The sequence below is a fragment of the Rhinoderma darwinii genome, chromosome 4 (assembly GCF_050947455.1).
Source record: "Rhinoderma darwinii isolate aRhiDar2 chromosome 4, aRhiDar2.hap1, whole genome shotgun sequence".
NCBI classification, from domain to species: domain Eukaryota; kingdom Metazoa; phylum Chordata; class Amphibia; order Anura; family Rhinodermatidae; genus Rhinoderma; species Rhinoderma darwinii.
In genome coordinates, this window is record NC_134690.1 from 10,656,933 (window position 1) to 10,674,089 (window position 17,157).

General features: G+C 42.4%; 1 protein-coding gene across 1 annotated transcript; it reads left to right on the forward strand.

Annotated features, from left to right (window-relative positions):
- Nucleotides 1-13,689: 13,689 nt before the first annotated feature.
- On the forward strand, nt 13,690-14,580 carry LOC142759587 (taste receptor type 2 member 39-like). Its single transcript, XM_075861917.1, has one exon. The coding sequence runs from the start codon at nt 13,690-13,692 to the stop codon at nt 14,578-14,580; it is 891 nt and encodes a 296-aa protein (XP_075718032.1).
- Nucleotides 14,581-17,157: the final 2,577 nt, after the last annotated feature.

Consider the following 17,157-nt stretch of genomic DNA (forward strand, 5'->3'; position numbering starts at 1 on the left):
TGACAACTATTTTTTGTATTGCACTGTACTATTGTGTATTAAATTTGAAATATTTATAAGTCTCTTCCTTGTAGTCTTATAGAACTTAATCTTCCGAAGGTGAAGAACGTTACCTGTATTTTATATTCCATTTAGATACTCTGTTATTGATTGTAACTGGTGTAAGGGAACATAGAGACGTAGGCCCCTATTGCCTAGATAAGTATAGGTGGTGGTAGTATACTGTGGTATTACTCACATAGGTGTTGGAAACCTATGTGAGTAATTTAGCATAATCCTGTCATCTAGAGTAGGTGGGCGTGGATTTATGTGGTAAATTAATAAGCTCAGTAGTGTAGTTCACCCCTGTGACGTGACCTGAGATCGGCGATCGTCAAACCTATTATATAGTGATATTAGATGTGTCTATACATGACCAGAGTCTTCTGCTTTTTCTCATACAATAAACAAAAGGTTAATGAACTATTTTTTATAAAGTTCATTTGTAGGAGCTACTCTGGAGGTCCATTGTTTCTTGCTATTATAACTGCTATAAAATAAAAAGTTACATTAGAATACAAAAAAAAGGTATTTTTTAATGTTTGTCAAAGTCATAATGTGCTTAAGCAGGGAGATGCGCTGCCAACATGATAGAAATAGACGGGGACGAGCGATCAGAGTAACAATCACTCGTCCCCATACATTACTGATCATAACTCCTTGAAAATAAATTGTTGATCGGCAATCGTTTTTATGGCCTATATTTGCCAGCTAAAAGGACCCTAAGGCCCCATTCACATCGCGTTAGGGGCTTCCGTCGGAAGTATACGCCAGGAAGACCTCCGACGTATACTTCCGACAAAAGGCCGAAACGTATCCCACCACATATATGGACAGTGACTTCAGGAGATTTCCTGAGGCCAGAGTCCCTGGACAGAGCCAGCGCGCTGCTCAGGGACTCTAACGCTGTGGTAGCTCCTGACTTCACAGTCCATAAATGGACTGTGATGTCGGGACCTCCCCTAAGTAAACACCCAATTCTCTTATCAGTAAGTGAATGTCTACACCTATAATGAGCTCCTACTCTCCAGAATTCCAGGATCCATTACACCATTCATGATATTTTGTGTTTCCATTTATCTCATCATATTGTCTCTTCCGAGACACACCAGAAATATGAGCAGCAGAGATTCTGGCTTCAGTGATGCTCAACGAGACATTCCCCTGAGAGTCATTCGGAGCATAATATCTTGTTGTTTAATGAAACAAATCCTACATTTATGATTCACTGAGTATATAAATGTCATGTAGTTCTCCCTAGTACAATACTGAAATTCACTGGTTTATGTCTTTAGGGATATATATATTTTTAAAGTGCCAGTATCATTGCAATATTTCCAAATTGCAATCTGCCTGTGTCAGATGCACAGCACAGATTGCAAAAAATATATATCAACTATCAGGTTCAACTGTTGATGCGCTTTCTTTGCCACTATGGTTTCAGTGATTTATTGGAAAAATTCGGGTGGATACCCATAAGCTCACAGTTTGTGTCAGCCGAACATAACGTTGCTTTATTATACTTGGTTTTATTTTTATTTTTGTTTGTTATATTTTGTATATATATTTTGTTTTTGTTATTTTATGTTTTTTATTCCAAGTTGTGCAAAGTTTGTCCGAATATGAGCTTAAATACCCCCAGGGATATCTCCCCGTTGGTATAAATATTCAGCCTGATAGATGCTGTTGGAGTGTGTCCTCCGTCTGTTGCATCTATATTATTGTATTGAGACTGGATAGCTGCACTTTGTATGGATATCAGCCTGTGTTGGCTGATGCAGCTATCAGCTGCTAAGTCCTTACAGGGGCTGCTGCTGTTGTGCTGAGTCTGGATAGCTGCACTATCTAGGGATGTGAGTCAGTGTTTATCAGCTACAGAGCCCTTATAAGGGCTGCTTCCTCGTTCCAGTCTGTCACTGGACTCACTCTCGTGCTGAGACTCGGTAGCTGTACTGTCTGAGGCTGTGAGCCAGTGTATATCAGCTGGTGCAGCTGCTAGCTTCTAAGTCCCCCTAGGGGCTGCTTCCTCGTTCCAGTCTGTCACTGGACTCACTCTCGTGCTGAGACTCGGTAGCTGCACTGTCTAAAGCTGTTAGACAATGTTTTTCAGCTAGTGCAGCTGTCAGCTTCTAAGCCCTTATAAGGGCTACTTCCTCCTTCCAATCTGTCACTGAGTTTGCCCTACGCGTTTCCTTGCTATTACTGATGTCTGCCGCAATTCTTCAGGGGCCTGCAGTAGGTAAGTATTATTTGTTTGTTTGATAATTAGCATACAATGGCATAAGGAGACATTCAGTGATGTCTGACGTCGCTTGTGTTTGCTAGCCGCATTTGGCGGCAGGACGCTGCACAATTTAAAGTGTAGAGTCCACCCCCATAGTAATGTGCCAGCCTATCAAGAGACATGGCACTCCCAGCAAACTCACTCCCCCTATCTAGGGGCTCGTCCGTCTGGGACCAATCACAGCGGTCAGGAGACCCCTGCCCCAGTGTGACGTGGATGGGGTTGATTGGCCTGACGGATGCACTAGAAACTAGTGTACAGGTCTCCCCCATACTCCCCGACGTCAGAGCCATGGGAGGGGCCTGGAGTGGTTTGTTCTGCATGCCTGTTTACAGAGTGCCATGTTATCTCCTGAGGCTTTGCTGCACTTGCTATCTGGGGTGCAAATTAGAACTATGTGAGTTTTATTACACATGTATATTGTGTGAGCAGGTTTATTATTATTACAGAACAGCAAACTGGCTTCACTGGACGTTCTTGTTACTTTCTGTTGATGGACAAAAGGATCAATAAGTGTCACCTCCCTTTATTTTGGGACATACACCCCAGTTCAGTCACATTGAAATGCCTAATGTACATGTTTGGACATATTATGTGGCGAGTACAGTCCTTCTTAGGAGATTGATTCTGCATGTGAAGTGAGTCTGTATCTCCACTTTATGATACCACAATGCTGTACTCTGTATAGACATGTACTTGGCTAAGAATTAGTGTTTTATTTTATTTTTGTATGTTGAGCTGTTCTAGTTACTGGATATTTATAGCCAGGCAGATTAATGGGTTTCGCCTCTCTTTTCTTTGGGGCGTGCATCCCAGTATAGTCACGTAATTCTATCTAGTGTAAATGCTCGGACGTTCTTGTGTGCCGATTACAGTAATTAGACTATCAGTCCTTTCGTACTGTATTTGCTGTTAGTCTAGATCTCCACCTTATGAGTCCACAATACTGACTTCGTATCTTATATAAAGCTGGTGAATGACATATAGTCGTTTATGCCCTGAGGACTCAAGGTCTGCAGCCTATATATCCAACGGCATTCTTTTTGGAGAAGAAGTCTGTCCAAATTTCCTCCACGACTAGATGGTCTGATGACCTCTATTATTTGAAAAGAGATCTCCGCCTCCCTGTTGTCATGTGCTTCTCTCATATGTCTCGCCAAACAGGCATGCAGAACAAACCACTCCAGGCCCCTCCCATGGCTCTGACGTCGGGGAGTATGGGGGAGACCTGTACACTAGTTTCTAGTGCATCCGTCAGGCCAATCAACCCCATCCACGTCACACTGGGGCAGGGGTCTCCTGACCGCTGTGATTGGTCCCAGACGGACGAGCCCCTAGATAGGGGGAGTGAGTTTGCTGGGAGTGCCATGTCTCTTGATAGGCTGGCACATTACTATGGGGGTGGACTCTACACTTTAAATTGTGCAGCGTCCTGCCGCCAAATGCGGCTAGCAAACACAAGCGACGTCAGACATCACTGAATGTCTCCTTATGCCATTGTATGCTAATTATCAAACAAACAAATAATACTTACCTACTGCAGGCCCCTGAAGAATTGCGGCAGACATCAGTAATAGCAAGGAAACGCGTAGGGCAAACTCAGTGACAGATTGGAAGGAGGAAGTAGCCCTTATAAGGGCTTAGAAGCTGACAGCTGCACTAGCTGAAAAACATTGTCTAACAGCTTTAGACAGTGCAGCTACCGAGTCTCAGCACGAGAGTGAGTCCAGTGACAGACTGGAACGAGGAAGCAGCCCCTAGGGGGACTTAGAAGCTAGCAGCTGCACCAGCTGATATACACTGGCTCACAGCCTCAGACAGTACAGCTACCGAGTCTCAGCACGAGAGTGAGTCCAGTGACAGACTGGAACGAGGAAGCAGCCCTTATAAGGGCTCTGTAGCTGATAAACACTGACTCACATCCCTAGATAGTGCAGCTATCCAGACTCAGCACAACAGCAGCAGCCCCTGTAAGGACTTAGCAGCTGATAGCTGCATCAGCCAACACAGGCTGATATCCATACAAAGTGCAGCTATCCAGTCTCAATACAATAATATAGATGCAACAGACGGAGGACACACTCCAACAGCATCTATCAGGCTGAATATTTATACCAACGGGGAGATATCCCTGGGGGTATTTAAGCTCATATTCGGACAAACTTTGCACAACTTGGAATAAAAAACATAAAATAACAAAAACAAAATATATATACAAAATATAACAAACAAAAATAAAAATAAAACCAAGTATAATAAAGCAACGTTATGTTCGGCTGACACAAACTGTGAGCTTATGGGTATCCACCCGAATTTTTCCAATAAATCACTGAAACCATAGTGGCAAAGAAAGCGCATCAACAGTTGAACCTGATAGTTGATATATATTTTTTGCAATCTGTGCTGTGCATCTGACACAGGCAGATTGCAATTTGGAAATATTGCAATGATACTGGCACTTTAAAAATATATATATCCCTAAAGACATAAACCAGTGAATTTCAGTATTGTACTAGGGAGAACTACATGACATTTATATACTCAGTGAATCATAGTTAATCTCATAATAAGTGTGCATTGGAAAATTATGGCAGGTTTCCTATCTAAGGATATCAATACACAGCAGTGGCTTACTGACGCAAAAGAGGTTTTCTCGGACAAACTAAACTTAACCACCACCAACACACCAACCTTGAAATCAGCATTCAATACATTGGCAAGCACCTATAAAGAGAACATTAAGTCATGGTGGGAGGTCAAAAGCCTAGAAAACTATATACAGCAGAACATAGTCCCGAAAGGGTTAAGGATTAATATCATTCCAGCCAGAAGAGTTAGGACACCAGAACTTATAGAAAGATGGATCATGGAGGCTACAGCTAGTTCAGTACGATTCATGCGCATATTATTAGAACAGGAAAATAAAAACCTGGAAAAGACATCAGTAGCCCTGAAAGAGCAGATTGACAAAATAAAAACATATAAAAATGATGGCACTTTTGAGCAACAAGAGGCACAATTGCAGCAGACGATTGAAAAGCTTCAAACAGCCATTAAGGAGAGGAAACACTTGCAGTTCACGCGAGACCTACAGGCCTTCAAAGAACATCGAGCATATAGTTTCGAGGGCAATACTCCAGGAATAGATACTCACTCAGAGAGATCCTCTTCGGATTTTGACCAGTCTGACACAGAGGGTGTGAACAAGCAAAGTACGGGCACTAGCTATAGTCATTCCAGAAAGGGTCCGGGTTTTGGGACAGTACAGAGAGGAAGAGGCAGACGCTCCAGGAGGGCTCATCAAGGTAATAGGGATTTTTTAGGGGCCGACTACCCAGCCACCAACTACACACTACGAACAAGACCCATACAACAAGAGAGGGATTAGAAGGTGCAAGAGATGATAACCCACAGCACACTAACCCAGAGCTATATGAGGGTAAGACTGACACAATGCAAATCATTAATATCTCAAAAAAAATCTTATCAGTCCAGGACATCAATCTTTTAAAAAAAGGACTATCCTATGTACCTACTACCCGTTTTGACACCTTTGAATGGGTAAAAGATCTGAATCTCTTTGCCCGCAAACTGAAATGGATCAAATTTTTTAAACAGCATGACCAACAGAAATGTAGGGAATTAGATATCGAAGAAAGTGATTATCCCGATTTCTTAAACCTCATGGGTCTAGTTCAAGAAAATGAAAGACCGGAAGGACAGGGACCCTTTACCAATCTTAAAAACAGAAGCACTAAAGCAGCACCAATGAATGAAACAAATAATATTGATATGTTTGTGAACCTGGTGACTAGAGAAATAGAACAATTGGGCACGAACAGGGAACTACAACAACACCGTAGCAACCTGACAGCAGAAGAGATCACTGCACTACGTAACCTTGAGGGGGACAAAACAATAATAATCAAACCTGCAGACAAAGGGGGAAATCTTGTAGTGATGGAGGTGCAGGTATACAAAGATATGTGCCAACGCATACTATCTGTACAAAGTAATTACTGCACTTTAGCTAATAACCCAATAGACAATCATAGTGGGGAACTCCTCAACATGCTGCAAAAGGCCTGGAGAGACAAACTGATCAGCAAAGAGGAATTCGACTTTATGAGCCCCAACCACCCACAGATTCCGACCTTTTATAGTGTACCGAAGATACACAAAGGTATGAACCCCCTCAAAGGCCGACCAATAGTATCCGGTATAAATAGCCTTTTACAGAATGTCAGTACGTACGTAGACAATGTACTACGGGACTTCGTCTATGCCCTACCATCATATCTGAGAGACACTACAGACATCCTTAAGAGACTAGAGGGCTTGGAGATTCCCCCAGGAGCCATGTTGGCAAGTTTAGATGTAGAAGCACTGTACAGCTCCATCCCTCATGCCCAGGGATGTGAGGCTGTACGATGCTTTCTTGAAACTCGGGGCAACCAATTCAAGGCCCATAACGAGCTTATTCTCCACATGCTCGATTTCATCTTGAAAAAAAATATATTCTTGTTTGGAGGCAAAATGTTTCATCAATTGAGAGGGACGGCTATGGGCAGCCCTTGTGCCCCTAGTTATGCCAACCTATATTTGGGTTGGTGGGAGGACCAGGTTGTGTTTGCTGAAAATCTTGCTTCAGCCACCTCGCCCATTTTATTATGGGCGAGATTCATAGATGATATATTCATCATCTGGAATGACACAGTTGAAAATTTCAATAAACTGGTTAACACTCTTAATATCAATGGTTTAGGGTTATTCCTCACGTCTGAGATACATGAGGCATCGATCAATTTCCTTGACATTACCATCTTTAAAAGCGAATCAGGTCAAATAACCACCACACTCTATCGCAAAAGTACAGCCACCAACAGCCTTCTAGCATGGGATAGCCATCATCCCATCCCCCTAAAACAAGGGATCCCTAAGGGGCAATATCTGAGGTTAAGGAGAAACTGCTCCGATCTTGGTGACTTCATGAGCAAATCCAAACAGCTCAGGAAAAGATTCCAAACAAGAGGATACCCGGAGAAAACCTTGAGACAGGCTTACCAACATGCGCTGTCGAATAACAGAACAAACCTATTGATCCCACAGGCTATCACCAAGGTAGAAAAGAATGAGAATAAAGTCAGGATGGTGGGCACTTACGATGTCAGACATGAGGAAATCAGGGGCATTTTCAGGAAATACTGGGAAATCTTGAGAGCGGATGGTGACCTCAGTAAAGCAGTGGCACCTTATCCACTAATTACATTCCGAAGAGGAAGAAACCTCCAAGACCGCCTCGTGCATAGCCACTTCACCGAGGAATTCCCTCGAAAGGACTGGCTACCTGACCGACCAGTAGGAACCTTCCGGTGTGGATCATGCAGGGCTTGCCAGCACGTAACAATAAGCAAAAACTTCTGTAGTACATCCACTGGGCAAGTGTTTTCCAATAGAGAATTTGGAAACTGCAAGACCAAAGGAGTAGTGTATATGGCCACATGCTCTTGTCCACTCAACTATGTGGGAAAAACCATCAGAGAGTTCAGAAGAAGAGTCCTGGACCACATAGGAAATATGAGACGGAAAGAGGACACATGTTTGGCGAGACATATGAGAGAAGCACATGACAACAGGGAGGCGGAGATCTCTTTTCAAATAATAGAGGTCATCAGACCATCTAGTCGTGGAGGAAATTTGGACAGACTTCTTCTCCAAAAAGAATGCCGTTGGATATATAGGCTGCAGACCTTGAGTCCTCAGGGCATAAACGACTATATGTCATTCACCAGCTTTATATAAGATACGAAGTCAGTATTGTGGACTCATAAGGTGGAGATCTAGACTAACAGCAAATACAGTACGAAAGGACTGATAGTCTAATTACTGTAATCGGCACACAAGAACGTCCGAGCATTTACACTAGATAGAATTACGTGACTATACTGGGATGCACGCCCCAAAGAAAAGAGAGGCGAAACCCATTAATCTGCCTGGCTATAAATATCCAGTAACTAGAACAGCTCAACATACAAAAATAAAATAAAACACTAATTCTTAGCCAAGTACATGTCTATACAGAGTACAGCATTGTGGGATCATAAAGTGGAGATACAGACTCACTTCACATGCAGAATCAATCTCCTAAGAAGGACTGTACTCGCCACATAATATGTCCAAACATGTACATTAGGCATTTCAATGTGACTGAACTGGGGTGTATGTCCCAAAATAAAGGGAGGTGACACTTATTGATCCTTTTGTCCATCAACAGAAAGTAACAAGAACGTCCAGTGAAGCCAGTTTGCTGTTCTGTAATAATAATAAACCTGCTCACACAATATACATGTGTAATAAAACTCACATAGTTCTAATTTGCACCCCAGATAGCAAGTGCAGCAAAGCCTCAGGAGATAACATGGCACTCTGTAAACAGGCATGCAGAACAAACCACTCCAGGCCCCTCCCATGGCTCTGACGTCGGGGAGTATGGGGGAGACCTGTACACTAGTTTCTAGTGCATCCGTCAGGCCAATCAACCCCATCCACGTCACACTGGGGCAGGGGTCTCCTGACCGCTGTGATTGGTCCCAGACGGACGAGCCCCTAGATAGGGGGAGTGAGTTTGCTGGGAGTGCCATGTCTCTTGATAGGCTGGCACATTACTATGGGGGTGGACTCTACACTTTAAATTGTGCAGCGTCCTGCCGCCAAATGCGGCTAGCAAACACAAGCGACGTCAGACATCACTGAATGTCTCCTTATGCCATTGTATGCTAATTATCAAACAAACAAATAATACTTACCTACTGCAGGCCCCTGAAGAATTGCGGCAGACATCAGTAATAGCAAGGAAACGCGTAGGGCAAACTCAGTGACAGATTGGAAGGAGGAAGTAGCCCTTATAAGGGCTTAGAAGCTGACAGCTGCACTAGCTGAAAAAGATTGACTAACAGCTTTAGACAGTGCAGCTACCGAGTCTCAGCACGAGAGTGAGTCCAGTGACAGACTGGAACGAGGAAGCAGCCCCTAGGGGGACTTAGAAGCTAGCAGCTGCACCAGCTGATATACACTGGCTCACAGCCTCAGACAGTACAGCTACCGAGTCTCAGCACGAGAGTGAGTCCAGTGACAGGAACGAGAAAGCAGCCCTTATAAGGGCTCTGTAGCTGATAAACACTGACTCACATCCCTAGATAGTGCAGCTATCCAGACTCAGCACAACAGCAGCAGCCCCTGTAAGGACTTAGCAGCTGATAGCTGCATCAGCCAACACAGGCTGATATCCATACAAAGTGCAGCTATCCAGTCTCAATACAATAATATAGATGCAACAGACGGAGGACACACTCCAACAGCATCTATCAGGCTGAATATTTATACCAACGGGGAGATATCCCTGGGGGTATTTAAGCTCATATTCGGACAAACTTTGCACAACTTGGAATAAAAAACATAAAATAACAAAAACAAAATATATATACAAAATATAACAAACAAAAATAAAAATAAAACCAAGTATAATAAAGCAACGTTATGTTCGGCTGACACAAACTGTGAGCTTATGGGTATCCACCCGAATTTTTCCAATAAATCACTGAAACCATAGTGGCAAAGAAAGCGCATCAACAGTTGAACCTGATAGTTGATATATATTTTTTGCAATCTGTGCTGTGCATCTGACACAGGCAGATCGCAATTTGGAAATATTGCAATGATACTGGCACTTTAAAAATATATATATCCCTAAAGACATAAACCAGTGAAATCCTACATTTAGGTTTATTTGCATTTGTGCCTACCCAAATCTACACTCTATTTCTTTAATTGTCTGCAAAAAAAAGCTTCCTTGTTCTTCTCTCTTTTAATTGGTTGGTAATGGTAAATTAGAAAACAATACTCTAATGGCACCTATTGTTTCCATCCATTAGATCTGTGATGACATTGACAATGGAACGGCAAACAAAAAAACCTTTCCCAATTTTTTTTTTCTAAAAAAGCAATGACTATGCTATTGATACCGTCAAAATGACGGAACCCAACGGAACCCCTGCACAACTGAGACAAATGGAAACCATTGGCACCGGATCTGTCACCATTGAAATCAATGGTGATGGAAACAGAAACCTCTGGTTTCCGTTTGTGTCAGTCAGGGCTCTGTTCCGACGGAAAGCTCCAATGGAACTTTGGAACGGAGCCCTGACACAAATACACAAATGTGAATGAAGCCCAAGTCACCTCATTTACTAAAAACAGTTGCAATCAGTTGGTAATCAGTTGCAAGTCACTAGTCCAGCTCCTGGAACTCCCGGTGACCAGTCTTACATTTTTCCTGTAGAGGATGCCGTAGGTAAATTCACTATTACATGGCGGCCTTTCAAATCAATAAGTGACCATGTAAATCATGTTCAAGCCTAGTCGTGGTGAGAACACTTGGCTTTCCGTTCTGGCTTGTACAAGGGAGGACTAAGAAGTGGATCCTCTTCACAATGTCCATATGCCATGGTATGTCATAAGGACACAGGGAGAAAGGCATGGCTTGAAGCTTTACCCTACTACAGCTAGTCACTATGGATTCCAGGACCTAGACCCATGACATTTAACTGCCAGGGTGGCTGTTTTTAGAGAAAGGGTTATTTTGTTGAGATAACCCCATTAAGTTCTGCAAAGGCTTGTTGGCATTGACTGCCCTTACCATAAGGGCAACTTGACCTTGAGTTGATGACCTGGTTAATCTGAGACTGAAAAAATAGGAGAAGACCTCCAGCTCACCAAATCCTGCGTCTCAACCAGACACCTCACACGGATCCCCGCGACGGCCCACGGTGAAATAGCATAGGAAAGAAAGGAGATTATCCAGTGCTGTGTCGGGGTAAAAGGGATACGTAGTTCCCACTTTTATTGGTATGAAAAAAAATTTGCTTAAAATTGAAAAGGAGACGCAGTACTACTAGTCACTACATTTCTTGCCATGAATAAGAGCACTGCCTGTGCTCAAAACACGTAGGCTTGGGCATTTGCCCGCATTACAAACTACCTTGAGGCTGCGTTGCCTTTTCAATTTTAAGCAAATTTTTTTTCATACCAATAAAAGTGGGAACTACGTTTCCCTTTTACCCAGACACAGCGCTGGATCATCTCCTTTCTTTCCTATGCTTAATCTGAGACTATCTGACTGACAAGACCATTGAAAGGAACTTTGTCTTAAGCCACCAGACTCAGAGCTCAAAACTGGATTGATACTGTGCTGACAAATGGGGTAAAAGAAATTCAAAGCATTCAGACTACGTGATTCCTCATACCAGACTGTTGTGCTGATAAGATATAGTCAGTTATGCCTAGAATAGCTGCATGATATAATGCTAAACATTATACAAACATTGATATGTCTGATATCACCTTTGTCTGAAGTCATGATTGTACTGACTAAATTACCAATAATGCACCTATAAAATGTAGTGATATATATTTATGAAGAATGGAAGGATTTTAATACAAGTTATACAGGATCCTTTTAGGTAATTCTCTGTTTTCTGTTCGTAATACAGGATAAGGCCCCATGAACACGGCTGTGCCCGTAATCACGGGCCACCATTGCGGGCACAGCTGGCTGCCGACGTCCGCGGCCCGTGCTCCCATACAAAGTGAAAAGCAAAAGATAGGTCATGTTTTATCTTTTGTGGTACACTTCTATGGCCCGGACACCTTCCTGTGAATAGACGGAAGGTGTCCATGGACAATAGAAGTGAATGGGTCGATATTTACGGTCGTGTGCATGGGGCCTAAGTATCTGAAAAGTGGGATAAAGCTCTTAGTATTGCCAGTATTATGTGCAGAGTATGCAAGGGGATAAAGGTGGCAGTGCAGTACAGCTTCACCCATTAGCTGCAGACCACTAAGTGATGTCAGAGAAGGGGGTATCATTTTGGCATCTTCTCCTGTAAAGCCCAGTAACATTTAGCCATTTTATTATTTCCTGTGGTGCTCAGGAACTATTCTGTGCCGAACACCTTGGAAACTTGTATTTAAAGGACCAGAGTAGGTTCATGTTACTAATTATAAAAATTTGCCTGGAGGGCCCTACCTAGATACAATATCTGCCGAAATCACTGTCGTTCCCAGCTTGAAACAAAAGTCCTAAAATAGATAGACATAATTTATAAGCTCTGTAAATACTGTTCCCCTTCAGATGTGTATTAGGGCTGTCTTCCTATCCAAGATCGGCGCATGGCGGGATAAGGAAGCTGAACAATCAGTGTTTAGATAGTTGTCACAGCTTTAGTGCTCAAACTGGAGAGGTAAGTGACCAGAGGACACCAGGTATGAAATAGTGACCTCTTCTCTGCCTTAGACCTCCAAAATAACAGACATAAACTCCTTCACTGCCCGATAGCTTGTCTGTCTCTAGACCTGTAATGACCAGGTAGGGAGTCGGACAAGTGAGCCCTAATCTACACGCAACCCAGTCCCTGCCTACTTGCACGGCCCGTCCTAGGCGACGGCGTACAACTGGGCGACGATCCCTACACTCAATATGTGCATGACAGACAACACAAGACAGGGTACACAGAAGAGAGGGAAGTGGGACAGTTGCCCATGGCAACACCGTGAGCAACAGGAGTAGTGAACGAGCCGAGTCAAACCAGGAGAGTACGTGGTAACAAAAGCAGAGCAGAAGAATAGTCAGTCAATCAAGCCAGGGTCGATATGAAGCAGGTCAATTGTAAGTAGCAGGAACAGCAGAGCCAGGAACCAGAGAGACACAGATGCAGGCTGATTAACCACGGGCGTCGACACAGAAGCTGTGTCAGGAAAATCCTTTGCAAGACCATTACGGATACAAATATTAGATAATCCACTGCCGTCGACCACCTGCGATTCTATTTTTAATTCTTAGACTACCAGTCATGATATTAACTTTCAACCTTTCGTTTTCGACCTTACACCAACAAGGGTACAGACATGCACCCTTTTACTGCCCTCGACCTCTGGAGATAAAGATTTATTATTATTATTATTATTATTATTATTGTTGTTTCTATTATTATCATCATTTTATATATACTGAATGTATACAGTACGGAGTCATAACATTTCCATACAGATATCTTTCGGCATATATTTGTAAAATCCTTCTACTGTTCCTTGTAATACATTCAAATGGAAATATATTTGTTATTTATAGATTAGTAGCCAAATATTATGCAAAACGTGAAACAAATAATCCTATGTCTATTCCACCCTGGTGTCAACTGAAGTCACAAGAGATACAGACTGACTCGTCCATAATACATGTAGGATATCTGGTGGTGGCTGCTTACAGAGAAGCTGAGATTTCAGATAACAACACGATCCTTGACTATAAGATGTATACTGAAGAATTGGTTCTTTTGTACATTTCTTGGCTCATAGTCATCATCGGGTTACTGCTAAATGGATTTATTCTCATTTCAAACTTGATTAATTGGCTGAAACGTCGAACTCTTCAAACCATCGATGTTCTTATTACTGGCTTGGGACTGGTCAGGATCGTCGTTCTAAGTGTAAATATGCAACAAATTAGTATTTTAATATTTAATTGGTCTCTATTTCAAATGGATAATGCTGAATTTATAGGCATTGTTACCATGTGTATGAACTTCTGCAGTCTGTGGTGGGGCTCGGTGCTTTGTGTCTTCTACTGTGTGAAGATCACGACCTACAACAACAGACTCTTCATGAGACTCAAGATGAACATCTCCAAGCTGGTCCCCTGGCTGCTTCTCATCTCACTGGTCATCTCCTTTCTCTCCAGTTTGCCTTTTGTTTATAGTCATGTTGGAAATGACACTGTTTGTGGAAACGGAACCATGGAAATAAATGTAGTCAATCTGTTTCTCATCATCTTTGCTGGATCCATCATACCATTCATGATATTTTGTGTCGCCATTTATCTGATCATATTGTCGCTCCTGAGACACACCAGAAATATGAGCAGCAGAGATTCCGGCTTCAGTGACGCTCAACGAGACATTCACCTCAGTGTCATTCGGAACATGATCTCTTTTCTCTTGTTTTTTGCTTTGCATTTTGTAACTTACGTCATGTTCTCTATTTTTATAAATGTAGAAATTTCCACATTTAATTTAATTTGTTTAATTTGCATGTGTGCCTACCCAAGTCTACACTCTATTTGTTTAATTGACAGCAACCGGGAGTTGAAAAATTCCTTTCTTATTGTCCTCTCGTGTACTTGGTTAAGAAATTGGAAACATTAAACCCCTTAATCCATTGTCTCTATCCATTAGATCTGTGATGACATTGATTATGGAATTTCAGTTTAACTGAATTTAATGGAATTTATTTTGATGTCTGTCTCTGAATATCTTTTAGTTACAAAAATAATGGGGATGGATGAGGAAGACAAGGAAAACAAGCGTGAACCTTTAAGGTTCATCTCTACAGGCGATGTTGTCTCTATTTGGTTTATTTACATCTTTCTCTGGCCTCCGGGTGAATTAGTCCAAATCCTTGGTAATGGCGATAGACATTGCGGCTAGGGCGACTGCACTCCCTTCTCCATTGAAATGGGCAGATAATTACTATACCTAGATAAGTAATTTTATGTCAGATATTGGTACCTTTATACCTGATAATATCACTCTTTTGGTACAACGTCCTCAAACAGACTTTGATAGATGGAAACACCTCCCCCTCACAGTTACAGACAAGATTAATTTGTTTAAGATTACATCCTTACCGAGATTCTTATATCTTTTTCACAATTCTGAAGTCTGGCTTCCATTATCCCTGTACTCCAAAATTGAAAAGGATCTTAGATCTTTTATTTAGGCCGCGGTACTCCTAGAATCGCTTTAGGCACACTACAGTTGCCCACTGAGCAGAGTGGACTGCCCCTCCCGAATTTATACCTCTACTTTCTTGCCAGCCAACTGGTGCAGGTTTGGTGGTGGTTTACCCATAGTCACTTTAAGCCCTGTACTGAGCTGGAAGCTTCACTTCTCGTTTCCTATAAAGCCCTGGTGAACTCTGTATATAGACAGTCCCCCCCCCCTTCCGGGACACGTACTCAATGAAAACTACTCTGAAGGTCTGGAAAAGATCTTTGTTGCTCTTCAATTCAGAAGAGAAGAACTGGTCACTTCAGACTCCACTCTGGTATAACCCACTTCTTCCGCAGTTGAGGGGCCTCCCTAACCCTGGTGAATTGGCAACCCTGGGTATATTGACCTTGGAGGATGTGGTAGTGGATGATAAAGTAGCTACTTCTGCACAGCTTCGGTCCAAGCAGCAGATCCCGACTCATCTTAGGTTTCGCTATTTCCAGCTTAGACGTGCTTTCTGGTCACAATTTGCAAGTTATAATGTTGGGCTTTGTACATCCCCGCTGGAGGATTAGGGTGACGCAGGAGACGTTGGCTAAACCATGATCCACGCTTTTAATGCAATTGTTGACTGTATCTCCTAAAAAAAAAACTTGATAGAGCCTTGGATCGTTGGTCTCAGACTCTTTCCTCTGTATCTACAGACGATCATAAGGAAATGCTATTCGCTTTAACAGGTCCCTTGATATCCACAAGGGACCGGCTTATTCAATTGAAATTCTTCCACCAGATTTACTACACCCCTTCCAAATTATTTAGAATGGGACTTATACCTACTCCTATCTGTCCGAGGCCCCACGGAGCTGAGGTACTGGAATTTCTTGATCCTAAAATAGAACTCCCTCGTATACTTGTTTCTCAGAATGTGTCTTTTATTATTGCTAGAATAAATCGTACCTACTGTTGCGCTCAGATTTCTTATGACACCCCTGTTGTTCTATGCTAAAAAAGACTATACTAAAGACTAAAGTATGGAGCTCTTGGATAGCCAACCCTCATACTAGCCCATAAATTGCTATTGCTCAGATTGCTTCGGTCTGAAATTGGCTGACATCTCTCTGCGGTCCCTCATTCCTCCGTTAACTGCTGATATTTCGAGTTTCCCACACCTAATCTTATCTCACATTTTCTTCTGATAAGGAAAGGCTGTTTGTTTAGTTTTTGTTTTCTATTATATATACTTACTGATATGTGACGTAATATATACGTGTGTTTTTGTTTAAAATTGACCTTGTACACTTGGTACTGATGTGCTATTTACTGTGTATAGGATTGATGTATACTTCTACTTTTGTACCGCTGTTTGATATGGGGTCTTAATAAAGCTACCATTAAAAAAAAAACAACGTGAACCTTTAAAGGGAACTAACATGCAGAAAATACACAACAAAAAATCTCTCCGTTAAAATTCTCTCTTGTTCAAAACTGTGTGGAAAATAAAAAAAATAGCTAAAGAATTCTATATGTGTCCCAGGAGATCAGCCATGTCCTCCTTCCTCCAGTATCGGACTGTAAGTTAACTGACTGCAGCAGGAGCTCCACCACCCCTCTGGAGATCAGGAATGTTAAGGGGGTTGTCCCAAGATTAAATGTTATCCCCTAATCGCAGGATCACGAGAATGGGGGTCCTGTTCCTCCAAATGACTGGGACGGCAGGTCGCGCATGGGCCCTGCTGCTCCATTCATTTCCTATAGCACTACCCGAGATAGCCAAGCGCTGTTCTCAACAATGTCCAGCAGTCCCATAGACAGTGAAAGGAGAAGCAGTGTACATGCGTAACCTGCTGTTCCATTCATTCAGAGGAACGGGACTCCCGTTCTCATGATCGACGGGGTACGAGTGGTTAGGGGATAACATTTAGTCTTGGCACAACCCCCTTAAGTATTTCCTTCTTTACTAAGGCCCGCTCCTTTTAGGAGATATTTATCACTTGTAGTCTCTCCAAGCTT

Excerpts from the sequence above, each read along its gene's own strand:
- LOC142759587 (XM_075861917.1), top strand. The coding sequence starts at position 13,690 with ATGTATACTGAAGAATTGGTTCTTTTGTACATTTCTTGGCTCATAGTC.